The sequence below is a fragment of the Pithys albifrons genome, chromosome 3, assembly GCF_047495875.1.
Source record: "Pithys albifrons albifrons isolate INPA30051 chromosome 3, PitAlb_v1, whole genome shotgun sequence".
Classification (NCBI taxonomy): domain Eukaryota; kingdom Metazoa; phylum Chordata; class Aves; order Passeriformes; family Thamnophilidae; genus Pithys; species Pithys albifrons.
In genome coordinates this window covers 23,689,318-23,715,583 of record NC_092460.1, presented here as the reverse complement: position 1 = coordinate 23,715,583, position 26,266 = coordinate 23,689,318, and the positions used below count along the sequence as shown (strand labels likewise).

General features: G+C 45.5%; 2 protein-coding genes and 1 pseudogene across 2 annotated transcripts in view; all 3 read left to right on the top strand.

Annotated features, from left to right (window-relative positions):
* The first annotated feature begins 51 nt into the window (after positions 1-51).
* LOC139669979 (ESF1 homolog) lies at positions 52-9,563 on the top strand (annotated as a pseudogene).
* On the top strand, positions 8,803-26,214 carry LOC139669981 (centrosome-associated protein CEP250-like). Its single transcript, XM_071551005.1, has 5 exons — positions 8,803-8,889; positions 24,419-24,546; positions 24,729-24,871; positions 25,420-25,551; positions 26,101-26,214. Exons 2-5 carry the CDS (start codon positions 24,435-24,437, stop codon positions 26,164-26,166), a joined length of 453 nt encoding a protein of 150 aa, XP_071407106.1. The 5' UTR covers positions 8,803-8,889; positions 24,419-24,434; the 3' UTR covers positions 26,167-26,214.
* The window catches only part of LOC139669547 (serine/threonine-protein kinase PAK 3-like), a 12,259-nt gene continuing 12,180 nt past the window's right edge, over positions 26,188-26,266 (top strand). Inside the window, exon 1 of the mRNA XM_071550047.1 lies at positions 26,188-26,214. Within this exon, the coding sequence (XP_071406148.1) occupies positions 26,188-26,214 (27 nt within the window). The remainder of the gene's footprint in view (positions 26,215-26,266) is intronic.

The window sequence follows — 26,266 nt, the reverse complement described above, 5'->3', positions numbered from 1 at the left end:
GCGCATGCGCACTGACGGCACGAACCGAGGCCCGCCGGGCTCCCGTAGCGCCGCCGGAAGAGGCGGGAGCGGCGGCGGCGGCGGCGTGGTGGGAGCGGAGCGTCTCGGTTCGGTTCGGCTTAGCACGGCACGGTGGGTGCGAGCGAGGCTCCTCTGGGGCTCCTGCCGGGGCTATGTCTGCCGCTGGGGTCGGGGAGGGAGCGGGAGCTGCAGCGGGGTCGGCGCACCCGGTGCTGCCGCTGGGCCGAGCTCGGCAAAGGTTTGTGCGTGGGGCTGGTGGGAAGGCACGGAGGGTTCTGTTTGGGGCTCTTTGTGGTGTGTCCGCTGTCGCCGAATCGCAGAATGGTTTGGGTTGGAAGGGATTTTAAAAATCGTAGAATAGAATCCATTGGGTTGGGAAAGACCTCCGAGATCATCAAGTCCAACCCTCGGTCCAACTCCAGTCCATTTACCAGATCATGGCACTCAGTGCCACGGCCAATCTCAGTTTAAAAACCTCCAGGGATGGGGAATCCACCCCCTCTCTGGGCAGCCCATTCCAATGCCTGAGCACTCTCTCTGGAAAGAATTGTTTTCTGATCTCCATCTCCAATTTCCCCTGGCAGAGCTTGAGCCCATTGTGCCCCCTTGTCCTGTTGCTGAGTGCCTGGGAGAAGAGACCAACCCCCACCTGGCCAGAACTTCCCTTCAGGCAGTTCTAGACAGTGCTGAGGTCACCTCTGAGCCTCCTCTTCTCCAGGCTAAACACCCCCAGCTCCCTCAGCCTCTCCCCACAGCACTTGTGCTCCAGTCCCTTCTCCAGCCTCGTTGCTCTTCTCTGGACCCAGTTCATCCAGTTCCAACCCCCTGCCATGGGCAGGGACACCTCTCACTAGCCCAGACTGCTCACAGCCCCATCCAGCATGGCCTTGAACACTTCCAGGGATGAGACAGCCACAGCTTCTCTGGGCAGCCTATGCCAGGGCTTCACCACTGTCACAGGGAAGAATTTCTTCCTAATATCTAATCCAAACCTCCTCTTTGTCCGTTTGAATCCCTTCCCCCTTGTCCTGTCACTCCAGGCCCTTGTAAATAGTCCCTCTCCATCTTTCTTGTGGGCTCCTTTCAGGCACTGGAAGGCCACAATTGGGTAACCCGAAGCTTTCTCTTCTCCAGGCTGAACAATCCCAGGTTCCCTCAGCCCTTCCCCACAGCAGAGGTTGCTGTGCGAGGAAAGGCTGAGAGAGCTGGGTTTGTTCAGCCTGGAGAAAAAAAGGTTCAGGGGAGACCTTATCCCAGTGTTCCAGTATTTAGATTTAAAGAAGGTGGAGACTCCTTTTTTATAGGGAGCCACATGCAAAAGACATGGGGCAATGAGTACAAGTTACTCCTGGGGAGATTCTGATTACATACAAGCCAAAAAATTTTCCTCAATGAGGGCAACCAGCCATTGGAATAATCTCCTCAGGGGAGTGGTGGATTCCCCAGCAATGGACCCTTGTGAGATTTGGCTGGGCAGGGTGCTGGAACATCTTGTCTAGGCTGAGCTTTTGCCAAGAAAGGTTGGACCAAATGATCCTTGAGGGCCCTTGCAACTTGGTGGTCTGTGATGGCATGAAATTGCCATTTGTGCCTTTGGAAAGAACTTTTTAGGTATAGGTTAAAAATCCAACTTTGCTTAATCCTTTAGGGTTTTTTTTCAGTTACTTATCTAAATCTATGTTAATTAAGGTTTTCTTAATCAGAAATACTTGGATTTTTTCCCGTGTTCTAGATGGCCAAGTCTTCAACAAGCTCAAAAATGTCATCCCAGGAGGAAATCCTGAGCGATGGGCAGTTCAGCCGCGTCGCGAGGGATCCCAGGTTTTGGGAGATGCCTGAGAAAGAGCGGAAGTCCAGACTGACGAGCGATTCCGAGCCATGTTCCATAACAAGAAGTTTAAGATGAGATGCACTGTGGATAAAAGAGGCTGCCCTGTTAACTTTTCCACCACGGAGAACCTCAAGAAGTTTCATGCCCTGTCAGAATCTGACTCTGATCTTTCAGAAAGCGAAGAACACGCTGAAAAGCAGAAAAAAAAAAGAAAGAAAAAGGTAAAGGAGAAGCAGATTCTGCAGAGGTACCTGCTGGTGATGTCCCAGGGGAGGAGAAGAAAATAAACAAAAAAGGAGTGGAGCAAACATGTGAAGCGGAGACAGAAGTAAGTGACCTTAAAAAGGAAGGAAAAAAAAAGCAAATCTAAATTGAGCTTGAAAGAGAACTCAAAGAAAACTGCAGTGGAAGTTGATCCCTGTCAGGGAAACAAGGGCCTTTTAGCCGAAGGGGGAAACAAGCAAGGAGATGCATCAGGAGGAAGGTTGACTTCAAATCAAAACAAGCAGAAGTCTTCACAACCAAGTGGTATTGAATCAACTAAAGCTCCCAGGAGGGACCTTTCCCTAGGAGGGAAAATAAAAGACTCGGGTTAGTTGTTCAAATAACAGATGGTATTCATCTGTATTTACCTGGATGTTGGTGCTCTCCATAGAAGATCATCTGCAAGATCAGTTACAAAAAAGCTGCCTGACTCAGGTTCAGTGTTGCTGAAGGATTGGAGTTGGTCAGCTCTGTATAGAGTCATTGCTCATTTTTCAGTGAGATTGTGAACATCCCTGTCCTTTTAATTGCTGGAGGTGAAATTGTTGGTTGGAAAAGTAAGGTATTTAATAGCATATAAACTATTGTATGTATCAAACCAAACAGCAAATGTGTGTCCTGATACCATGAAGGCTTCAGCACATCAGTGTGTTGACTGAAAGTGTAAAGGTGCCAGGATCGAGCCATTAATGTTAGAGAGGGGATTAGAGAGAAGAGATGACTTGAAGAAAAACTCCCTTTATGTTGCTTATACATGTTTGCAGCCTACATGACTGAAATCTGTTTTTTGCATGTTAATTTTATACATATAATTAGAATATGAGAATATTTCATTAGGTTAGGATTGCTAATACCATTCTGGGTCTAAAGAGCATTTGAATTAGATTAGACCAGACTAGACAAGATGAAGAAGCAATACTGATGTTTTATGTTATTTGCACTTCCCTGGTGTTATTTGTTCTTGCATCATTGCACCTTTCAGGGGTCTTGTAAATATGAATGAAGAAAAGCTGAAGTTTTCCTTCTTGTAAAGGATCATGTGCAATTCCACCATAAATACAGGTATCTAATGTTTATTTCTCTGTGCACAGGCACCTGTGATCAAAGTGTAAAAAGTAAAAGCCAATTAGAGGAAGAAACTTCTGCAAGTGAGGGTGCAGAATCGGGAGAAGAGGAGCAGAAGAAGATGAGGAAACAGGCGAGGAAGAGGAGCCAGAAGATGATGGAGAAACAGGTGAAGAAGACAGTGATTCAGAAGATGATGAAGACGGTGATAGTGGGCCTGATCTAGCCAGAGGCATAGGGAACATTGAGACTAGCTCAGAGGATGATGAGGATTTAAACGACCTGTTTTCGCAGGAGCCAGAGATCGAACATTCCTGGCCTGAGCTGGTCAAGGATGCCCCTCGTGGAGAGGAGGTGGCAGCACTTTGCACATGGGAAGTTGCTACATAACAAACTCAGAAATGTTATGAGTTCATCATAGCCCTTTGTCAGTGAAACAGTTTGGGGAAGTATTTTTTGTAACGGTTTTTCAGCCTTTTACTTACGGAATGCAAGTGATGATGAAAGGTTTCACTGGTGTCTCCCTTTCCCTCTGAGCACACTTACCTGTAGATAAGCTGTCTGCAAGTGGAAAAAACAAACAAAATCGAGCTTTTCATAAATTCCAGAATATAAATAATACTGCTTTTGTTCACTGCTGATTTTTTTCACTTTTTTAAAAGTCTAGTTATTTAACTCACACTGTAAGAAATTATGACTTTATTAGACAGTGAAGAACGACTTTACAATTAGTGTATAAATAATGACAGTGCTCCAGTGCTGTCACAATACCTTGCTGCTGGTTGCTGTTGTGACTAACAATATAAGATGATAACAAAATCCTAAGTGCTGTCATTGTCACTGGAGTCCTAAGTTGTGATTGGTGCAGTCTCTTTTGTGGTGCTTCACTATTTATGTCTTTTTCATCTGCTCTAGTAGTTGCTGCTTCTGATCTTTGCTAGTTTAAGTGATAAAAGGTCTTGAGGAAAATACTTTTTTTATTTTTTTCAGTAAAGTTTATTGCTGACTTTGATTTTTACCACAGAGTTCTGCCACAGAATTGTGTATTCCCCATAAAAGTCAGGAACTAAACCTATGTCCTTTTTTTTTCTCAGATTGCAAGTAGATTGGCAGTTTGTAATATGGACTGGGATAGGCTGAAGGCAAAGGATATGCTGGCTCTATTTAGTTCCTTCACACCCAAAGGAGGAACAGTATTTTCTGTTAAGGTAAGACATGGTTTCAAAAAGACTTTTACTGTTTAAAAAAAAAAAAAGAAAGAAAGATCCAAAAGAAGAACAACGCCAGACAGTTCTGTGGAGAACCAAAAGAGAGATGAACGTGTTAAATGAGAAACTGTGTTGCAATTTAAGTTGCTGTGTTAGAATCAAATGTGCAGCTTTTCAGTAATGGGTATGTATTTGGTAGAGTTCAAGGCCAAAGCATTCTCATGTTTATAAGTTTGGTTCTAAGTGCTATTTTTCTGAGACTAATAGTGAAGTTCTCCAAGTCTAGGAGGGGGAGATTACATTTCCTTTTTTAGTTTAATTTTCAGTGGTCCTTATGGTAGGTAACCCCACCTTAAATCTGGCTATTTCTAAATGTATTCCAACCCCTCTTACCACTGCACAACACTTACTGTTTTTCACCACTTTAAAGTTACTAATAATCTGGTTATTTTCTGGTCAATTAAGTTACACTTTTCCATAATTAGTGTCTGCCTCCAGCTTTCTGAGAAACATTGGTCAAGATACCCCTTTCTGAAAAGGGCCAGAGTGGAATGAACAAAGTCAGGGTTCCTGTTCTTCATCTGTCTCAAAATAATTTTAGCGGGCAGTTTGGTTATTCTACTGTCTCTTCCATACATTAAAATTAGGATGGTGTTAAAGCTTATGGTATTAATTCCTTAACTGATTTTAAATAAAAAACAAAGTCTACAAGCCTGGTGAGATATTTTTTTCCTAGTTGGTGTACATTACAGCACTACAGTTAAAAGTCTAGTTTTGGGTTGTTGTATTTGTATATTTATCCTTCAGAGTTTGGAAAAGAGAGATTGAAAGAGGAAGAACAAAAAGGACCTGTGGAACTGTTTGAGCTTCCAGAGAATACCACAGAGAGATAAAACATGTTTAATTCTCAGGGAAAATCCCAATTACTCCTGTTTCCAGAAGCTTGTATGTGGAAGTCTCCTGTGGACACCTTAATTTTTTAGGTTTTTCCAGTGATGTTTTACAACTGGCCCTGGTACATTTTCAGTGCCTTTGATAAATGCATTATGATGAAACTTGAGGAGGTTTGCTTGTTCATAAGCAAATTCAAAATTGTTATAGTGCAGCTCATTGGAATAATCAGTGGAATGAATGTGAGCTTAGCACAGCATTTCTGCTCTACAAATTGATGCAGTAAACTCCCTTTGGTGCTCACTGTCAAAATTCTGATCTGTGAATCCACAGGGACCTTAATTTAGGCCAAGAATTCCAAGACTGAGGTTTCCTGAGTGCTCTGAGCAGCAGTTCTGGCTTACCAGGCTGAGCTCCTCAGTCCTACAATTCTCCAGGCATGTCTTCTGTCACTTTTTTTTTCCCCCCCAGCTTTTGTTACAGGTTTTGCTTTTATATTTTTCCTGAATTTCCAGGTTTTTGGCAGCCTGACTGGGGCCATATTTGTCCAGGACATCCTGCTGGACTGCCTTGCATTTAGAAAATCTGGTTGCTTTTAAAATAGAAGGCAGATCCCTTTGAAGAAATGTGCACCAGGGGAGTGTATGATGGACTTAGAGCACAGTCTGCAGTCACCTTCCCTGTGTGCATCAAGGTGCATCCTGAAACAGAGTCATATATAAATTGTACGCTTAATAAAACTGAATATTTTATATTATAGACATCGGTGGAACCTCATGCTGCTCAACATTTAATCTCATAAGATTGAGAGAGTGTTTGATTGGTACCTGGTTTTAATGAGTTTAATTAAATAGTTTGCAAATGAAAAACTGTAAAAGCCAGCTCACCTGACTGTGCTGTTTTCTCCACTTTTGCAGGATTTATAGGGAAAAACTGCGGGAATATCAGTTTAAGCGCCTGAAATACTTCTGTGCCGTTGTAGAATGTGATTCTCTTGAGACAGCCAATAAAATTTATGAGGAATGTGATGGACTGGAATTTGAAAGTAGCTGTTCTTTCATAGACCTGAGGTAACTGCACTGGTGATGTTTTCACGTGTTGGCTGGGGAGGGAGAATTAAAGGCAGTTTTCAATAATTCTGAGTAAATTATTCTGTAACCAAAGTGAGATATGAAGAAAAATTGGGTATGTGGTGAGTTGTTAGGTTTCCCTTTGGTTCTTTTTTCTCCTTTTTGGCCATTTTTTATTGGAATATGGAAAGTTTGAGAGGTTCTCTGCATGAAGAGATTATTTTCAGAAAAGCCAGACAAAATGTTCTGGTTGCATCTTCAACCTTTTGGTAAGTAAAGTGGTAGGATTTATAAAAAAACCAACATACTGTTGCCTTTTTCTCTTTTCCCAAGGGTCCAGAAGTGGCATTTTTTCAGGCTTGCTTCCCACAGGGCAGGAATATTGCTGCTGTTGTCCTGAAGCTGCAATAGATAAGTTGGTTCCTATGAAAGAGCTGAAGCTCTAATATTTCAAAAGTCACGTTTGGGGAAGAAAGGATTCAGACTTATTACTTGCTTCATTGTTAGTATTTCCTTTTGTTGCAGAAAAGCTTTTCAGTTTGAGCACAAAAGTTCCTAAATCATAAAAAGCTGTGACAGAAGCCCTGTTTGTGCACTGGGGGCCCCTGTTGTGGGCACTCTTGGAAGTCAGTGAAAGTTGAGGTTTTTGCTTTGGATCGTTTTCTAGAGGAACTTAATTCATTTGCTTTGAACCATTTTGGAGAAGATGATCTTTGCCAAGTGAGCATGTAACTTTTTGCCATTTTAAACATAGATAATGTTTTACAACAGGCACAGCTGTTTGCAATACTACAGTGATTTTCCTAATCTTTTGCTTTGTTAAATTTTAATCTCTCAGAGTGTACCAGGGTTTTTGGTTTTTTTTAAACCAAGTTCTTCAATTGTTACCCATGTCTTTGGTCTTTTGAGCATTTTTTTCCCTACTAATTATCATTTTGAAGCTGTACCAGGCTTTCCTAAAATGCTTTGATTTTTTTTTAATTTATCTGTTTCCAAATTCTATTTTACTCATTTTTTCTCTTTTAATTTTTAATATTAAGCTTCCTGAAAAGATGACTCTTATAACAAAGGAAACCACTCAAAAAACCACTCTTGCCCCTGTTTATACCAAAGTGAAAATTGATTTACTTCCCAACAGTGTGTTGTTACACATGGAAAACCTCTGCAATAGCTGTGCAGAAGTCAGGCAGTTCATCTTACATGTGTGGAATATTTGCCCATTTGTTCCCTTTTCGGGCTTACCTATTTCTTGTAGCAGATTCTTTCATGCTGATGTCCCACACTCATGAAAAGCTTAGACTGTTTATACCATGAAATTTCCCAATGTATTTGAAGAATGTTTTGTTTGCCCTTAAGATTTATTCCAGACAATGTTAAATTTGATGAGAAACCAAAAGATGCAGCCTCAGAAGTGAATGTAGCTGCTTATAAGCCAAAGTACTTCACATCTGCTGCTATGGGGACATCAAAGGTATCTTTACAATGTTTTTCTAATGTTTTTCTAATTTGTTTCGTCTTGCTGTCAGCTTGTAAATTATATATGTAGCAGGGAAAAGATTCCTGATTATCTCCACTATTTCAAAATAAAGACATCAAACACGTTAAAAGATTTAAGTGTGTTACAGACCTACAAGTTGCAGCCCTGTCTTGGAATTGAAATGAGATTCAGCATCTGTGTTACAAGTTAAATACTGTGTTTTAACCTAACACAACTTGCTCATGAAATTACTTTGTTATTTACCATTAAATCTTTTAATTTGCCAAAAATGGGTGTTTATGGGTAAATCCTTAAGGCCTTGCTGGTGGTAATGCCAGGCTTAAAACAGTTGCTTCCCCTCCTGGTAGCGATTCACCCCTATCCTGTCTTACTGACAGCCAAAACTTCCATCTGGCCATGAAGGGAACCAGATTGGAGAAGGGATTAGTTGAGAAATGAGTCCTTTGTGCTGGATCATTTCTCACTCAAATCTGTTCCATGTCCCAGCTGAGGGTGCAGTTGTGTAAACGCTTTCATTGTCCACGCTGCAATCCCTGTGTGATTCCAGGAGTGAGTTGGGCTGGAAGAGGAAAAGAGAGGAGCTGGTGGCTGCTTCAGCACCAGTATCTGCTGCCACAAAGGAAATTTGGCTTGCAGAGGGTTTGTGTTGTGTGACCTGCTGTTGCAGTCTCTTCGGTGCATGAGGAGATTTTTTATAGATCTCAAACTCCTTGAAACTCACTGTGGAATAAGTTCATAAATGTTAAAGTTATTTTAGTAAATGGTTATTATAGCTAATTATTGTAGAGAGCTTTACCAACAGGTTTATATTTCTGGTATCAAATAATTTTCCCCAAAAATTCAGTGTTACAATGTTTAGTGTTAGTGTTCCAGCTTCTACAACTGGCATTGTTGTTTTTAAGGTAGATAACACATGGGACAAGACAGACCACGAACGAGTAACATCACTCAGCAGAACTTTCAACAAAGAGGAACTTCTTGACATGGATTTCCAAGCCTATTTGGCTTCATTAAGTGAAGAAGAGAAAGAACAGCAGCAAGGTACTTTGGTAATGAAAGCTGTCCACAGAGTCATTGGCTCCAGTGTTTTCAACATGAGTTTTTTAGAGATTTAAATTCCATATCTCCAGAAAATGCTTTTGTCGTAGTTCAGCAGGAGGGACCAGCTAACCCTGTGTGGGGGTGATCAAAGCTGTGTATTCTACCCCCTCTATTCATTCCCCAAGGTCAATGGGCCATTAGCAGCAGCTGCCCAGGGAGCCATTATCACCTTCACACCCAGCCTGAGGGGGGCGGAGCTGCTAATGGGCCATCAACAGTTCAACACCCCCTGGCTCCCAGAGTTAAGCACCCATTGTATGAGTCCCCGCCCAGGGGGAGGGACTGAGTGCTCCCTGAGGGTGCATAAGTGGCGGGTAAGAAGACCTCAGGAACTTCTTGTCGGATCCAGAGCAGCAGCAGGACCTTGACAGGAGGAGATCACCGCTCTCACCCAGACCACAGCCCTCGCCTGCACCAACAGGTTTTTCTTTTCCTTTTGCTCTGGACTTGGGGGAACCACAGGGGTCTCAGCACAAGGGCAAACAAACCCCCTTGGGTTTGTGCCCCAGGACACTGGGTTATACTGTTGGGGTTTTGTGAGTTGAAAGCAATTTCCCTTGTGTGTCAGTGTTGTTATTGTAATATTATTATTAAATTTTAGGTCTGACTTATAATCTCTCTCGTGGTGAGTTCATTTCCCCTGCTGGTTCACCTTTAAACCAGCACAATAAGTCTTCTGTGTGGTGCACCAGTGTGTAAATTTCCAATTGAACTTGCTTGTTTTCATTCTAAAATTCATCATTCTTTTAGTAACATATATGTAGCCTAAATTACAAGGCAAATAAAATTTCATTAAGCCTTAATCAGGTCTTTCAAGCAGATTTATCCTGCTTTAAAGCAGGTTGTTGCAGTCAGAGATGAACTTGGGGCATGGAAAGGAACATTACAGATTTTTCTGTTTATAGAGTTGGGAAATCTTTTGGCAGCAAACGCAGCTTGGCGGTATCTTGGCAGGGTTCAAGTTCATTTGTTTCTCGTCTTACATAAAAACTCACTTACAAACTGTCCCATTGTGAGCTTCAGTGAAGTCTGGAAATGAGAGCAGGAGGTGCAGGGGAAGAATTCCCATCTTCTATCACATACAAGATGACCATGATGTTAAAGATCAGCATCTGTGACAGGGCAGTGAGGAAAGTAAATATCCCTGTGAGCAACACCTCAGAAATTTTAAAGAGCAAAACTCCACTGTTGGGAAGGAAAAAATACTGACCTTAAAGTGATCTTACCACAGTAATAAATGTTAAACCTGGAAATATCAGGATTCTAATCATGTTTGGAAAAGTAAGTTATCAATAGAGGAATTACGTTGTCATGTCTTAAATGTGTTCCTGACGTTTTCTCCATCCAGTTATGTGATACAAAACAGGATCCCATCTGTCAGGATTCCATCCAGCAGAATTATGTGGCACTGTGCACAAATGGGAAAAATCAATGTCAGCTGCTTGAATGGAAATGTAGGAGTGTGATAAGGAGGGAAAAAATGTCCTGGACTTTTATTCATATTTTTTAATCTTACCAAAATGTTTTATTTATCATCAGCTTTTTGTTGGCATGTTCTAATCTGGGTTTTTTATGGAATTTTTCAACTTAAAATATGTGCATCTTGAATGTTAGTATTACTGTTATGCAACAGTTTTGTAATGTCAAGTCTTTCAGTGACCTGGACTGTTGTGGTTCATTGCACTGATGCCTAAGGATGTGATTTAATGCAATTTTATAAAGGTTTTAGAATCATAGAGTCTTTGCTGAGTTGCCCTGATCTTAAGTCTGAATATTAAAGTGTCTTTCCCACCAGCTAGCAGGCTTTGTCAAGGCCAAGCTATTTTTCAGCAGACACCTGCAAGATAACAGGAGACAAACAACAGGAGACGGCCTAACTGCCCCCCGTGACGAAGGGGGCAGATTGGCAGGACTTTTGGGTGGGCATTAGAGAGAAATGGGAACATCTGATTGGGTGTCCATGAGGGGTATAAAACCCTGTGACTTCCTGACCATAGGGTCAGACCTGGGGTCAAACCCCCTTGGGTTTGATTGTGGAAGGTCCTTCTAATAAAACCCTGTATCTTTCTCCATTAACTTGTCTGCAGTGTGTCTCTGTTCACAGGGGTACGCAATCTACAGGCATCGGCACAAAGCATCTCCTGAATTTTCTGTTCCTTGGGTTCATTCATTCCGATCAGGAAGTGCTTGTGGCATTCACCAAATCTAGCTCATAACTGCTGTTGGGACCATGAGCACCAGGGGCTTGGTGCCATGGCATTTGAAACAGGCTTCAAATTAAGCATTATGGGGTTTAGGCCTGAGCTTTGAATTTTTGCAAGAGGTTTTTTTAATCTTTGCAAGTGCAACATCTTTTCTGCTGTGCTGCTTTGCACAGCACACAAATACTGGAACAGACGATATGACAAAATACCTTTATAGGTGTATTTTTAATTAGCTGGTCTTGATATTGTGATCACAGAATCATAGGATATCCTGAGTTGGAAGGGACCTACCATTAGTGCTTAATATTAAATAAAATCAGACCATTTATTAAATCTTGTTACAATCCTGAAATACATTTGATGCAATAGCTGACAACATACATAAATTTAAATGCATATATAGCATTTTATCAGGTGACAGTACAGCCTTCCTTTCTCTCTTAATAATGAACAGTGCTCATATGTGTTTATATTTGCTAGAACTATTACAGAAGGCTAAGACATAAGTTGGTAGGAACTGCTGGAAGCAGGAATAGAGGGCAAGCAGGCCCTTTTTCCTAAAGACTGAGAGTTTGAAGACTGAGGATCATGTTCATGTTCCCTCTTTCTGTGTCCATTATAGTCAGTTTTCTGTGGCTCACAGATGTGCCCAGGGAAGCTTCCAGAGGTGAGTCACAGGTCCCAAAGGCTTTCCTGGGATGCAGCAGCTCTGCAGCAGCAGGTTCATGTAGGTTTGTCACTTGGCTTTCCCCACGAAGGTGTCATTCTTCCTTCATCATGCCCTACAATTTGCTCGGTGATGTGAGCCCTGCATTAAATGGGGAAAATGACAGGCTTTCAAATCTAGGGAGCTGTCCTGGATAACTGATGCAAGAGTTCATCAACATCAATGTCTTTCAGCATTTGGATCGATGTCCCAATGGCACCCTCAGCCTGTTCTCCAAATCCTTGCTTTCTGTATCTTTACAGCAGAGAACCTAGAGAACTACAAGAGCTTGACAATTAGATCTCCTTGGTAGCTGTAGTAACCCTCAGTGTTAGGATTTTGAGAGCTGAAAGGCAGGCAGACTCTTTGCCCAGCAGTGGTGTCCTGTGGCATGCTGAAAGCGGATTCTGTCAGGGTGGGGGTTTCCTTCACATCAGATAGCAGTGACCATTTCAGCAAAATGTGTTTGTGTTCCTAAGTGTGAAAAGTCCAATGTAAAGCTCCTGAAGCGAACTGTGCTGTTCATCAATAGTTGTCCTGTCTGTGCAAGAAAAGAAAGCTTAAGCTTTAAATCATTATCCCATGGAAGAGCAGAGTAGAGGTTCATGAGCTCTTTTCCCTCTCACAGTCATTACATTCTTTCCTATTTCAAGCTGGGTCCTGGTTTTAGCTCTAGATTTGGATGTAGAAGGGAATGGTTGCATCAACGTTTAATCATGAGGTGTCAATCCAAATGTCTGCAAGTAATCTTGATGGATGAGGATCCCAGGGAGCATGGGATCTGTGAGGCTGCAGCTTTGGTGTATTCTAAAGCTGCTTATTTCCCATTAACCTCTGCAGAGAATTGCACAGCTACAACAGAACAAAACTGGAGCCAAAGAGCCACTCACCAGTTGTTCTCAATGTACTCAGATGTTAGGAATCAGAAGAAACAGCAAGCAGAAATAGAGGAGCTTTGCATAGGAGATAAGCCAACATCTCACTGCTACGGAGTATATATGTGCTTGGTGCATTGTTGGAGTTATTCTTGGATCCTCAGAACAGTAGGTTGTGGACAGCAAGGGGTTTTGTGCTGCTTTGGGGCAGAGGAGAACTCTGCAGGCTTTTCTTTTGCATTTGCTGCAGAGAAGATTGGGTTGCTATGCGTGAATTTGCAAAGCAGCATGGAGTGGGCTGCCATTGTGACGTCAGCGGAATGTTGCCGTGTCACAGCGTTGCCCAGCGAAGGTTGCCCTGGTGCGCGGAAGGTCTCCGTGTGCAGAGCAGCTCTTTGGCTGGCTCAGTGCAGGAGGATCCTCCCGATCGAGTCACCTCAGCCAACCATTTGCACCCTGTCAGGGGTGTCCTTTTGGGTTTTCCCTTGGTGTTGTACAGTCTGCGGACTTGTGCAGCATTACCCAAACAATGGAACAATTCTGTAGAGCAGTTTGCAGTGCTTTGACTTCTTCTGGTTATTATTTTACTCACCTGGCACGTAAGTAGAGGGTTTTCCTAGGTACAGCATCTGGGAACAAAAATGCCACAAAGATGGCATTAGTTTGATAAAGCTCCTGTCAAGAGCTTCAGCTAAAAAGGGGATGTCTCTAGCCAGTGGGGCTTGGGCAGCATTTGGAATGTTACCTGCAGATCTTCCCTTCCCTTCATGGGATGGTCTGTGCCAGTGGAGTCTGTAATTTCCTCAGTTTGCTTGTTCAAGCAAGACAACTTCTAAAACGCAGCCTAGGAGACTACACCAGGAGTCCTTCTCAAAACTTGGCAGTTCTCTCCAGACTGGAGGGAAAGCATCTTTCATTCCCTCAGTAAAGGATTTGGCTGTGTGACTTGACACTCCCTGTGTGCTAAAATAGCAACTGCCTTTGGTATGAAGTGCAAACTCAAAAAGGGTTAGTGTATGCTCCTGAAGCCAGGAGGTGTTCCCATGCTGTGTCAGAACAGAACTGCCACCTCTGAGGGGGATTTGGAGGAAGCTTTTCTGGGGAAATGTTTTCAGCAAGTTAATGGGAATTAGATCATGCAGTTTATAAAAAGAAAGAAAGGAAGAAAGTACAGGAAAGAGGGAAGAAAAAAGATGCCTTAGCTCGTGCTGGGTAGAAGAAAAGCATTGACTGTTTGCATTTTGTTCATGAAGTTACTACTTAATTACTGGCAAAAGATGGTGTCTCGGTTTGAGGGGAAAAAACCAAAATGTTTTACCCACAAGCAGGGGAGGGGCCTCCTCCGCGATAATCACACCACTCTTTATCAAATTTAAGAAAAGGAATTTTAATACAAGAAGGATAACTGCTATATATATATATATATATATATATATGTAAACAGACTAGTGCAACCCACTTCCCCAACACCACAAGAGAGGAAAAAAAACAAAAAAACCAAACAACAACAAAACCCAGCAGGTTTTTTCTCCGGGAGGAAAGGTTATACTCAAGTGTTCATATCACAGCCCGGCTGGCTGCAGAGTGAGTTTCAGTCCCTCTCCAGCGAGACAGACGAGCAGTGAGCTTTCAGATGGACTCAGTCTCTTCCCTCTGTGTTCCCCGTCCAAGAAGCAGAAAGGTACGAGCAACCAGCAGCAAATCCAAGGCAGGCAGCAGCAGCAGCGCGGCACGAAAAGTAGTCCGAAGTAGGCAGCGGCAAGACAGCCAGGAAAACCCCAGCAGTAACCAGCAGGGCAGCTGCCTCCTTCGAGCCCCCACTCCCCCGTTCCGCCGAGCCAAGACTGGGGAGAATATCCAAAAAAACCCCAAAAGAGACAAACCTGCCCCCACCCCAGCGATCAACAGTTAACTGCTTCTTTTGTTAACCGCTGGCCTGGGCAGTTAAGTGGCAGAGGAGAGAATTTACATAATAATCCCAAACTACAACATTATCCACCCCTAAATTCTCTTCCATGCCGATACTCTACATTAAACTTAAATTTTCTTTCAAATAATTAAGTGTTTACAAATACAGTAATATGAGTCGTTTACCCAGAGATAAGTTCCCCTTGAGGTACACATCGTGTCTCTCCATCTTCCTGCATCACTCACCAGGTGGAACCAGATCCTTGAGCAAAGACAACCCCACAAATGGGTTTGCCTTTGCCTGAGGCAGGGTTGATCCAGACTGTTTTCCCTAGCATACCTCTCAGGTGTATTACAGGGACTTTGTCTCCATCTACAGTGTGAAGGGGTTCTGATTGGGCAGGACCGGCTCGATTGACAGAACCTCTAGTGTTGACTAGCCATGTAGCCTTTGCTAAGTGTTGATCCCAGTGTTTGAAAGTCCCTCCACCCAACGCCTTCAAAGTGGTTTTCAACAGTCCATTACACCGCTCAACTTTCCCGGCAGCTGGTGCATGGTAGGGGATATGATACACCCACTCAATGCCATGTTCTCTCGCCCAGGTAGCAACTAAGCTGTTTTTGAAATGAGTTCCATTATCTGACTCAATTCGTTCTGGGGTGCCATGTCGCCACAGCACTTGTTTTTCCAGGCCTAGGATGGTGTTCCGAGAAGTGGCATGAGGCACTGGGTGTGTCTCCAGCCACCCTGTGGTTGCTTCCACCATGGTGAGCACGTAGCGCTTGCCTTGGCGGGTCTGTGGCAGTGTGATGTAGTCAACCTGCCAGGCCTCCCCGTACTTATACTTATCCCAGCGTCCACCATACCACAGGGGCTTCACTCTCTTAGCCTGCTTAATGGCAGCACATGTCTCGCAGTCATGGATAACCTGAGAGATAATGTCCATGGTTAAATCCACCCCTCGGTCTCGTGCCCATTTATAAGTGGCATCTCTGCCCTGATGGCCCGAGGCATCATGGGCCCATCGAGCCAAGAACAGCTCTCCCTTGTGCTGCCAGTCCAGATCTGTCTGTGATACTTTCACTTGCGCAGCTCGGTCTGCCTGTTGGTTGTTGAGATGTTCCTCATTGGCCCGATTTTTGGGCACGTGTGCGTCTACGTGGCGGACTCTCACAATCAGCTTCTCTACTCAGGTGGCAATATCTTGCCATATATCGGCAGCCCAGATGGGTTTCCCTCTGCGTTTCCAATTGGTTTTCTTCCATCGGTCTAACCATCCCCAGAGAGCATTGGCCACCATCCATGAGTCGGTGTAGAGGTAAAGCTTTGGCCATTTCTCTCGTTCAGCAATGTCCAGGGCCAACTGCACGGCTTTAAGCTCTGCAAACTGACTCGACCCACCTTCTCCTTCAGTAGCTTCTGCAACTTGTCGGGTGGGACTCCATACAGCTGCTTTCCATTTGTGATTAGTCCCTACAATGCGACAGGAGCCATCGGTGAAGAGGGCGTAGCATCTTTCTTCTTCTGGCAATTGATTGTATGGTGGAGCTTCTTCCGCACGTGTCACCTGCTCTTCCTCTTCATCTGCTAGACCAAAATTTTCACCTTCAGGCCAGTTCGTGATGATTTCCAGGATCCCAGGGCGATTTGATTTTCCTATACGGGCGCGCTGCGTAATCAGGGCAATCCATTTGCTCCAGGTAGCATCAGTGGCGTGATGTGTAGAGGCAGCCTGTCCTGACAACATCCACTTCAGCACTGGTAGTCGAGGTGCCAGAAAGAGCTGTGCTTCTGTGCCAATCACCTCTGAGGCGGCTTGAACTCCTTCATAGGCGGCTAGGATCTCTTTCTCTGTGGGGGTATAGTTGGCTTCAGATCCTCTGTAGCCTCGGCTCCAGAATCCAAGTGGTTGGCCTCGAGTCTCACCAGGCACCTTCTGCCAAAGGCTCCAAGACAGGCCATTATTCCCGGCGGCGGAGTAGAGCTTGTTCTGTATGTCTGGTCCTGTCCTGACTGGTCCAAGGGCTACAGCCTGAGCAATCTCATGCTTGATCTGGTCAAAGGCTTGTTGCTGCTCAGGGCCCCAGTGGAAATCATTCTTCTTACGGGTTACCAAGTAGAGAGGGCTTACGATCTGACTGTATGCTGGGATATGCATCCTCCAGAACCCTATGGCACCCAGGAAGGCTTGTGTTTCCTTTTTGCTGGTAGGTGGAGACATTGCTGTGATCTTATTGATGACTTCTGTTGGAATCTGACGGCGTCCATCCTGCCACTTCACTCCCAGGAACTGGATCTCTTGGGCTGGTCCCTTAACCTTACTCTGTTTGATGGCAAAGCCAGCTCCCAAAAGGATCTGGATGATTTTCTCTCCTTTCTGAAAAACCTCTTCTGCTGTGTCCCCCCACACAATGATGTCATCAATGTATTGCAGGTGTTCTGGAGCCTCACCCTTCTCCAGTGCAGTCTGGATCAGTCCATGACAGATGGTGGGACTGTGTTTCCACCCCTGGGGTAGTCGGTTCCAGGTGTACTGCACGCCCCTCCACGTAAAAGCAAACTGTGGCCTGCACTCTGGTGCCAGAGGAATGGAGAAGAACGCATTAGCAATGTCAATAGTGGCATACCACTTTGCTGCCCTGGACTCCAGTTCATACTGGAGCTCCAGCATGTCCGGCACAGCGGCACTCAGTGGTGGGGTAACTTCATTCAAGCCACGATAGTCCACAGTCAATCTCCATTCTCCATCAGACTTATGCACAGGCCAGATGGGGCTGTTGAAGGGTGAGTGGGTTTTGCTGACCACCCCTTGGCTCTCCAGTTCACGGATCATCTTATGGATGGGGATCACAGCATCGCGGTTCGTTCGGTATTGCCGACGGTGCACTGTCGTGGTGGCAATTGGCACTTGCTGTTCCTCAACTTTCAACAGTCCAACAGCAGGACTTTCTGAGAGACCTGGCAATGAGTTCAATTGTTCAATCCCTTCTGTCTCTACAGTGGCTATTCCAAAAGCCCATCTATGCCCCTTTGGGTCCTTAAAATATCCATTCCTGAGGTAGTCAATGCCCAGGATACATGGGGCGGCTGGACCAGTCACAATGGGGTGTTTCTGCCAATCTCTCCCTGTCAAGCTCACTTCAGCTTCTAGCACAGTCAACTCTTGAGATCCCCCTGTCACCCCAGAAATAGAAATAGTTTCTGAGCCCACATGTCCTGATGGCATTAATGTGCATTGAGCGCCAATATCAACCAAAGCCTTATACTTTTGTGGGTCTGATGTACCAGGCCATCGAATCCACACAGTCCAATAGACACGGTTGTCCCGTGCCTCTACCTGGCTAGAGGCAGGGCCCCTCTAACACTGATCCTGGTCATAGCGGTCAGAACCTTTTCTCGATGAGTACACCTGGGAGGTGCCCTCCTGTGGGACAGATTCTTGCCCGTGGGAAACTGGGACTGCACTTACTCACTGACCTTCTTCCATTCTCCTTCAGTTCTTGTACTCGGGCTGCAAGGGCACGGGTGGGTTTCCCACCCCACCGTCCCATGTCTTCTCCATGTTTGGCCAGGAAGTACCACATCTCAGTTCGTGAGGTCTGTCCACTTCCTCTGGCTGGGGGGCGTCTGGCTCTGACTTCAGAGGTTCTCATTCGCACTGGTGCCACTTGGAGACTTTCCCTAATTTCCTCTCTGATCGCTTTTACCTCTGCAGGCAGCGTCTTGAGACTCTCAACCAATGTCTCTACAGCAGAAATACGGGCCTGCATTGGGCTGTGGGTCATGCCTTCATATATCCGGAGCTTATTTGCTACAGCGCCCACTGTTTCATGGTTCTCTTCCCTATACATGGATGCCAGGAAATCGGTGTATTCAGCTGGCCCCGAGTGTGAAGGGTTCCACCACATATGTGGTGTGCATCTGACCTTGTCAGGGTCATTATTGGCTTGCCCACCTCTTCCAAAAAGCACGTCCATCATTGCCATCTCCCTCAGACGTAAAATTCCTTCTTCCATCGTCTTCCGAGTCTTCCTAATATGATGTTCCTGCAGGATTTCTCTATAAACAAACTTCTCTCTTACACTCGTTAGAAGTCGTGCCCAGAGTGAAAGGGGCTTTGATTCCCTCACAAACACCTGTTCAATAGCCACATCCTGGGCCAGAGCCCCCAAAAACCTGGCTTCAGCACCATCCAGTTGTAAGGTTTCACCCATAAGGTCCCAAACTTGGATCAGCCAAGTCAGGATGGGCTCACCCGGGTGTCGAGCAATGTCTCCGCAAACTACGGAGATTATCAAATGACAATGACTCAGTGATGATCTCAGGCTCTGGGTCTGCTTGCTGTGGAGGTGCAGCAGCCCCCTCATCGTCCGCTGGATGGTCTAATTTGGTCTTATATTTCCTTTTCTGGATAGGGGCAACTTCCATAGGCTTGGCCTGTCCTCCTGGTTTAGCCTCGTCCTGCATCACTGTAACATCAGAGGTTTTATCCTCTTCCCTTTTTTTAGCCCCATCCTGCATCACTGTAACGTCAGGGGTTTTACCCTCTTCCTTCTCCCTCTTCACTGTAACGTCGGGGGTTTTACCCTCTTTCTTCTCCATCTTCACTGTAACATCAGGAGTTTTACTCTCTTCCTTTTCCCCTTTCACTGTGGCATCAGGGGTTTTATTCTCTTGCTTTTCCCCATTCACTGTGGCATCAGGGGTTTTATTCTCTTGCTTTTCCCCCTTCACTGGGCTAGGCTTCTGAATGCATTCTGGAAAAACCCTGGCCCTACCTTCAAACATTCTGCAAACCACAGGGATACAACCTTGCAGAAAAACCATAAAGAGCAAGATATCTCTGGCACCCAGGGAGAATTTAAACATCTCAAAAGCTGTTGTAGCAGACTTGAATGGGGAATGGACAAAGGGTTGGGAGAAAAAATTTCCCTTTGTTCCTTCCCAAGGGTCCGTACTATTATCACTGAATCCCCAGAGGTAGCAGCTTAGGTTGCGGCAGGAAAACAGTCTGGAGAACACCACCCACATGACATCCAAAGGCATCGAATTCATGGCACCATAAATCCAGAGTAAGAACTCAATAATAATTGCGGCTATTTGAGTTTTACTCATTGATTTGTTGATAAGACTTAAACCTGCCGCTCCTTTTGGCATGAATTTGTACCAACAAAAAGCCAATATATTATACAGGATGGTCCTGATGAACCCTAAACTCAAGACCCACATGGTGCCACAAAATAGCAGTTATCCTTCTTTGTTTACAAGCCCCACGTTGGGCGCCAAGAAATGTCTCGGTTTGAGGGGAAAAAATCAAAATGTTTTACCCACAAGCAGGGGAGGGGCCTCCTCCACGTTAATCACACCACTCTTTATCAAATTTAAGAAAAGGAATTTTAATACAAGAAGGATAACTGCTATATATATATATATATATATGTAAACAGACTAGTGCAACCCACTTCCCCAACACCACAAGAGAGGAAAAAAAACAAAAAACCAAACAACAACAAAACCCAGCAGGTTTTTTCTCCGGGAGGAAAGGTTATACTCAAGTGTTCATATCACAGCCCGGCTGGCTGCAGAGTGAGTTTCAGTCCCTCTCCAGCGAGACAGACGAGCAGTGAGCTTTCAGATGGACTCAGTCTCTTCCCCCTGTGTTCCCCGTCCAAGAAGCAGAAAGGTACGAGCAACCAGCAGCAAATCCAAGGCAGGCAGCAGCAGCAGCGCGGCACGAAAAGTAGTCCGAAGTAGGCAGCGGCAAGACAGCCAGGAAAACCCCAGCAGTAACCAGCAGGGCAGCTGCCTCCTTGGAGCCCCCACTCCCCCGTTCCGCCGAGCCAGGACTGGGGAGAATATCCAGAAAAACCCCAAAAGAGACAAACCTGCCCCCACCCCAGCGATCAACAGTTAACTGCTTCTTTTGTTAACCGCTGGCCTGGGCAGTTAAGTGGCAGGGGAGAGAATTTACATAATAATCCCAAACTACAACAGATGGGCAAACCTAGGCACAACCTGTTCTTTTGCTTCTGTGCTGAAGAACTGTGTGGACATCCCTGGAGGAATGTGTCGAATAGAAACTGTCCTCTCTTTGGTTTGACCTCTTCTGTGGGATTCCCCAGCACAGAGAGTTTTCTAACAGCATTTTGTTCCTTTTCCCTTTCCTGTTACAGGACACCTCACATGTGGATGGAGAGAAGCCCATCCTACGGTGAGTGGGAAAGCCTCCTTTGACATTCCTGGTGTTTGGGAATTGTGGAGCAAGCTGTGAGCTTGGCCTGTTGCGCTAGAGTGCCAGCCTGGTAGGCTGAAAGAAACTCCATCTCAGTGTCTGCATCAGCAATAGCAAAGGGATCACTGCCTCTTCCCTAATGTTCCACTTAAGAGCTTTTGAATGGACAAAAGTCAAGTTTGCAGACAGAAGGTTGCTGGCTGATTCCAGCTAGGGTGGAATATCTAATTCAGAGTAATATCCATTGCTATCTAATGGCTCTACTTAGCCCATTTTAATGTAGTTGGAGTGTCTTAGAATCCTCTGTCAAAGTTCATGATTTCTTCTCAGTCCAGCTGGGTATAGCAATCAGTAAAATTCAGGTTCTAAATGACAGGTTATTCCCTGTCCCTCATGCTGCAATCTGTCCACAGAGCACAACACCAGCATCAGAACCTCCTGTGGCTCCCTCTGTTCCTGAGGATGAGGCTAAGGAGGAAGCAGGTGCCCAGGAACTTCCACCTGTTGTCACTCCACATCCCGAAGCAGTAAGTGGCAGCTTTGGTTGGCACTGTCTTTGGTGCAGTGCAGATCAGAAAAAGGAAACGCTCCCTGCTTCTCTTGTGGCACACACACACCAACTCAAGAGTCATTTTGAAGGCCCTGACAGAAGAGCTTTCTGCCAATGAGGACTCTTCAGCCCAGGCAGAAAAGGTGGAGTGGGAAGAGAGGATGGATGGAGCGCTCAGTGTCCAGGAGCTCCTGTGAGTGTTACACTTTCTCATTTTCTCTGGGCAGGACAGGGCATTGATGGGCTTTAGGAGGTCCAGTGTCAAAGAAGGGATTTTGCATGCTTGTCATTGGAGCATAGATGGGAGAAGCAAGCACGTGGGCAGGTGTGGCTGCCCCCTGATAGCTGCCTCCTTGTACTTGCTTTATGAACCTTGAAAAAAATCCTTCCAAACCAGACCAGAGTAGCTGGTGAAAGGCATAGGCTGCAAGAAGAGAGGTTCACACATAGTTTCAGGAGAGAGCAAAGAATTGAACCACAAAGGCAATCAGGCAGCAGAACAAGCGACTGAGAGAGCCTCTGCAGATTCCACCTCTGGAAATTTGGAAGTCACAACTGCATAGCAACCTGCCCGGATCCCTTAGCCGACCCCAACTGCTTCGAACTGAAGATTGGGCCAGAGGCTTCCTGGGGTCCCTGCCAGCCTGAATCATCCTGTGATTGTATGATTATTGAACTGGAAATTCATACACCATATATGAATGAGCTTGCAGGCTCTTTCATTGTTTCCCCACTGAAGGCAAGAGTAATTGTGGGAATAAAAATCTGGACTAAGAAAATGTGTCTTAGCCAAAGAACACCTTTGGGAAGTAACCAATGTATTAAAAAAGAGAGAAGAGTTAGCAGGCAAGAAGCTGTTGAGAATACCTGAGCTTTCTGGAAAGGTCTAGGATTTCTGGAACCTTGTTTTCCTTTCTCAGTGAGGAGTGTTTTACCTGCATCAAGGACAAAGAGTGATGCAGCTCTAGTCAGGGAATTCCAGCACTCTGAATTAGGACTAGAAGGCTGTTGAAAGTCCCTTGGACTGCCATAGGTGGGACATGATGTGTCACCTTGGTTTTGGAAATGAGACTTCTTTGCTATTAAAGACTTGTTTGTCTGTCCCCTGCTCGTAGAGCGACAGAGCTGTCTACTGTTGAGAGAAACCCCTCTTTATTAGAGAGGGATTTGGCCATGGTGGAAGAGAGAGGGGAGGAATTGAAGCTCCTGAGGGATCTGCTGAAGGAGAAGAAAGATGAGCTTCGGTTTGTGACCCCTTGCGCTTTCTGGTGCCAAGTCCCAAGGAAGCCAACCTGGCTCTGAACAGAGTAGCAGGGAAACTATGCAGATGTTCGCTGAAACCTCAAGTTTTTCTCTGGTTTTGGTTTCTTCTTCTGTGCTTCTGAACATCAGTCTTTCCTTGCCAAGTAGTTTGACATGAGATCTTCAGAATTCAAGGCCCTGAGACACAAGTGTTGTGAGCAGGTCACTGCCATTTTAGGGTGAAGTGAGAGGGTCAAGCTGAAAATCGAGGGCCTTCTGGGCTAACTCATGTGAAGCATGTTCAGGACCTAGAGTTGCTTACAGCAGCAACAGCAGCAGCAGCAGCAGGGAAATGTCTTTTGACTTCTACACAATCTCTGGGCATTCTTGCTCACCATTCCTGTCCACTGAGCTCTCTAACCTGTCAAGTCCCTTTGGATGGTCCTGCTTCCTATTTAAATAATGCTTAGTAAGCTATAAATAAAGGTAGCAAGTTCTTCTGTTACCTTCCAGGAATTTAAACTTCAGGATACCTGTCTCTCATCCCACATAGTTGTTGTCCAGAGAAAATCTACTTCAGATTTCTAACAAATGCTGCTACAAGCCTGAGATTTTACTGTATCATCGGATATATCCCTTTAGTCCCTTTTAAATAGAAGTGTCTGGAAAATTAGGTACCTCCATGTACACTGTTAACAGCATTAAAATGTCCCGAATCAGACAGGAAAATAGTCTGTTCGCTGCCCCTGCAGAGTGCCTTGAAGGTGCTGATGAGATCAGGGCTGTGAGCAGAAGCTGTGCTTTTGCTCCTGGGCACAGACTGTTTGGGCACACTACATGTGTGTGGTTGGTCAGACAACAGCAGTTTAAGATTTGGCTGTTGAGATCAAAGTGGGCTGAGCTTTATCTGCTGTGCTAGGCAAGGTCATAACAAAAGCCTGGGCGCTCCCTCACAGGGGTCTGCTTTGTTATTTTAAATACGCTTGCTGTCTCTGAGTTTCCATGGACTCCATTTCCATACTGTGCTAGTTTAAAGGTGAACCAGCAGGGGAAATGAACTCACCACGAGAGAGATTATAAGTCAGAGCTAAAGTTTAATAATAATATTACAATAACAACACTGACACACAAGGGAAATTGCTTTCATCTCACAAAACCCCAGCAGTATAACCCAGTGTCCTGGGGCACAAACCCAAGGGGGTTTGTTTGCCCTTGTGCTGAGACCCCTGTGGTTCCCCCAAGTCCAGAGCAAAAGGAAAAGAAAAACCTGTTGGTGCAGGCAAGGGCTGTGGTCTGGGCGAGAGCGGTGATCTCCTCCTGTCAAGGTCCTGCTGCTGCTCTGGATCCGACGAGAAGTTCCCGAGGTCTTCTTACCCACCACTTATGTACCCTCAGGGAGCACCCAGTCCCTCCCCCTGGGTGGGGACTCACACAATGGGTGATTAACTCTGGGAGCCAGGGGGTGTTGAACTGTTGATGGCCCATTAGCAGCTCCGCCCCCCTCAGGCTGGGTGTGAAGGTGATAATGGCTCCCTGGGCAGCTGCTGCTAATGGCCCATTGTCCTTGGGGAATGAATAGAGGGGGTAGAATACACAGCTTTGATCACCCCCACACAGGGTTAGCTGGTCCCTCCTGCTGAACTAGGACACATACTCAGGTGTAGGGGTCTTGAACCACATCTTCCTGGAAAGACTCCCATGTGGCTGTCCAGAGCAAGAAAGTGATTTCTGTTCATCTTCATAATTTGTAGGTCAGAGAAGGAGAGCATGGAATGCAGCCTGTCTGAGGCTCAGCAGCACGTCTCTCAGCTGGAGATGGTCAGGAGTCACCTGAAAGGCCAAGTTCACACAATCATGCAGGTCAAGGAGGTGATGAAAGGTGAGACCCTCATGTACTTTGTTTCTTCTGATGCTCCTGCCCAGAGAAGATGCTACAAAACCACCTGTGTCTGCTGGGCCTCTGAGCAGTGAAGGAGCTGGGGGCAGGTCCCTCCTAGAATAAGGTCAGTAAAGTCCACTCCTTGAGTAGACTTTGAATGTCACCCTTTGTCATGTTTGCAGAGAATGTGAAGGGCCTTGAAAATCAAGTGGAAGAATGGAGATCCTATAAGAAGCAGGAACTGGCAGATTTGGATCAAGAGCTGCAGTCGATAGAAGAGCTGAGCCACATTACACACAGGATTTTGGAATACGCTTGTGAAGAGGTAAAAAGAAAGCTCTTGCAAAAGGTGGTAAGAAACAATATGCATCTGAATTTTTCAAGCAAGCTTTATGGCCAACCATAGTCACAGGAACTGCCTTCCTTTCTTTCTGTCCTTCTATGGTGGATAGAGATGACCTTACCTCTGCTCTTGAAGCATATGGAACAGGCTACTAATTCCTGGTACTTCAGCTAATGGCCTCTCTTGAGACTAGGGCATCAGGGTGCTGGCCTCCTTAGTGCCCTGCAGTCCATCTGCAGCTCTACATGGATGAAAAGGCTGGTGAACTTTGACAGCAGAGTCCCTGAGAACAGGGAGAAATCCTGAGGATAGTGGTGCCAGGAAACAGACAGCTAGGAAAGAGGGAAAGGGGACATCTCCATTTCTTCCCCCTGCTTTTCAGTTCCTTGTTTGAACATGATTCCTAGAGGGCACAAAGACACTACTGGGGACTGTTCAGGTGGGGGGTTGTGGGAGGGATGAAGCTTCCCTTTCTTCATTTGAGGAGCTTGGCTGGGCCTTCATGTGGAAGTGTGTTCCTCCCCCATCAGACAAGAAAGCTGGAAGGCTTGGACACTCAGGAGCCTCAGAAGACCTGCAAGGCAAGGAGAGAAAGAGAGCACCAGAGAGCTCTGCTTGAGATGAAGCAGGAAGTCACCACCATGCGAGCTGAACAAGACAAGGTAGGAAGCAGAACCAAGCAAGAAAGAGACAGTGAAAGGAGAATTTGCTTTTGACTCTTCTGGGATCCTTTTCTTAGTCCTTCACTGGACACCATCCTTCTGGGTAAAATTTTCTCTTAGATGTGTCTTTGTAAACAAGTGATTCTTGAGCAACCACGAGAGCTTGTGCCTTGAGGAACAGGGAGTCGCTACCAGAGGGGAGATGTAAGGAAGGCACAGGTGGTGTTGCAGGCCTGAAGAGAAAACGAATCCCACAACTGTATCTTCTTGCAGAAGAGGAGGGATAGCCTGGGCAGCAAGGCCAGGCGCTTGAGAACTGCTACCCATTTCCTGTTAGCAACCTAAGAGTTTGTTGGAGTTTCAGTCAGGGCTGGACCATATATATACTGCTGGTCTCACTTAGGAAACTGAGCCTCCCCATGGGCAGAAGGCAACCCAGGAGAGCAGAAGCACAGTGCCTTGGGAATGTGCGAGACTGTCAGTTTTCAGTCTTAAACCACAAGTGTTCTACAGGAAGTTTAAAGATGTCTCCTCTACCTTCCTGTGCAGGTCCTGCAGGAAAAGGACTGTGAGAAGACTGCGCTCTTTGAGAGGCTGCTCCAAACCCAGCAGTAGCTTGAGCAGCTGAGGCAGGAGATGAAAGAGGAGCAAGAGAATGGCCAGGTAAGCCTGAGTAGCCCCCAGACAGAAGGAAAGCAGTGGCAAGGGCCGGCAA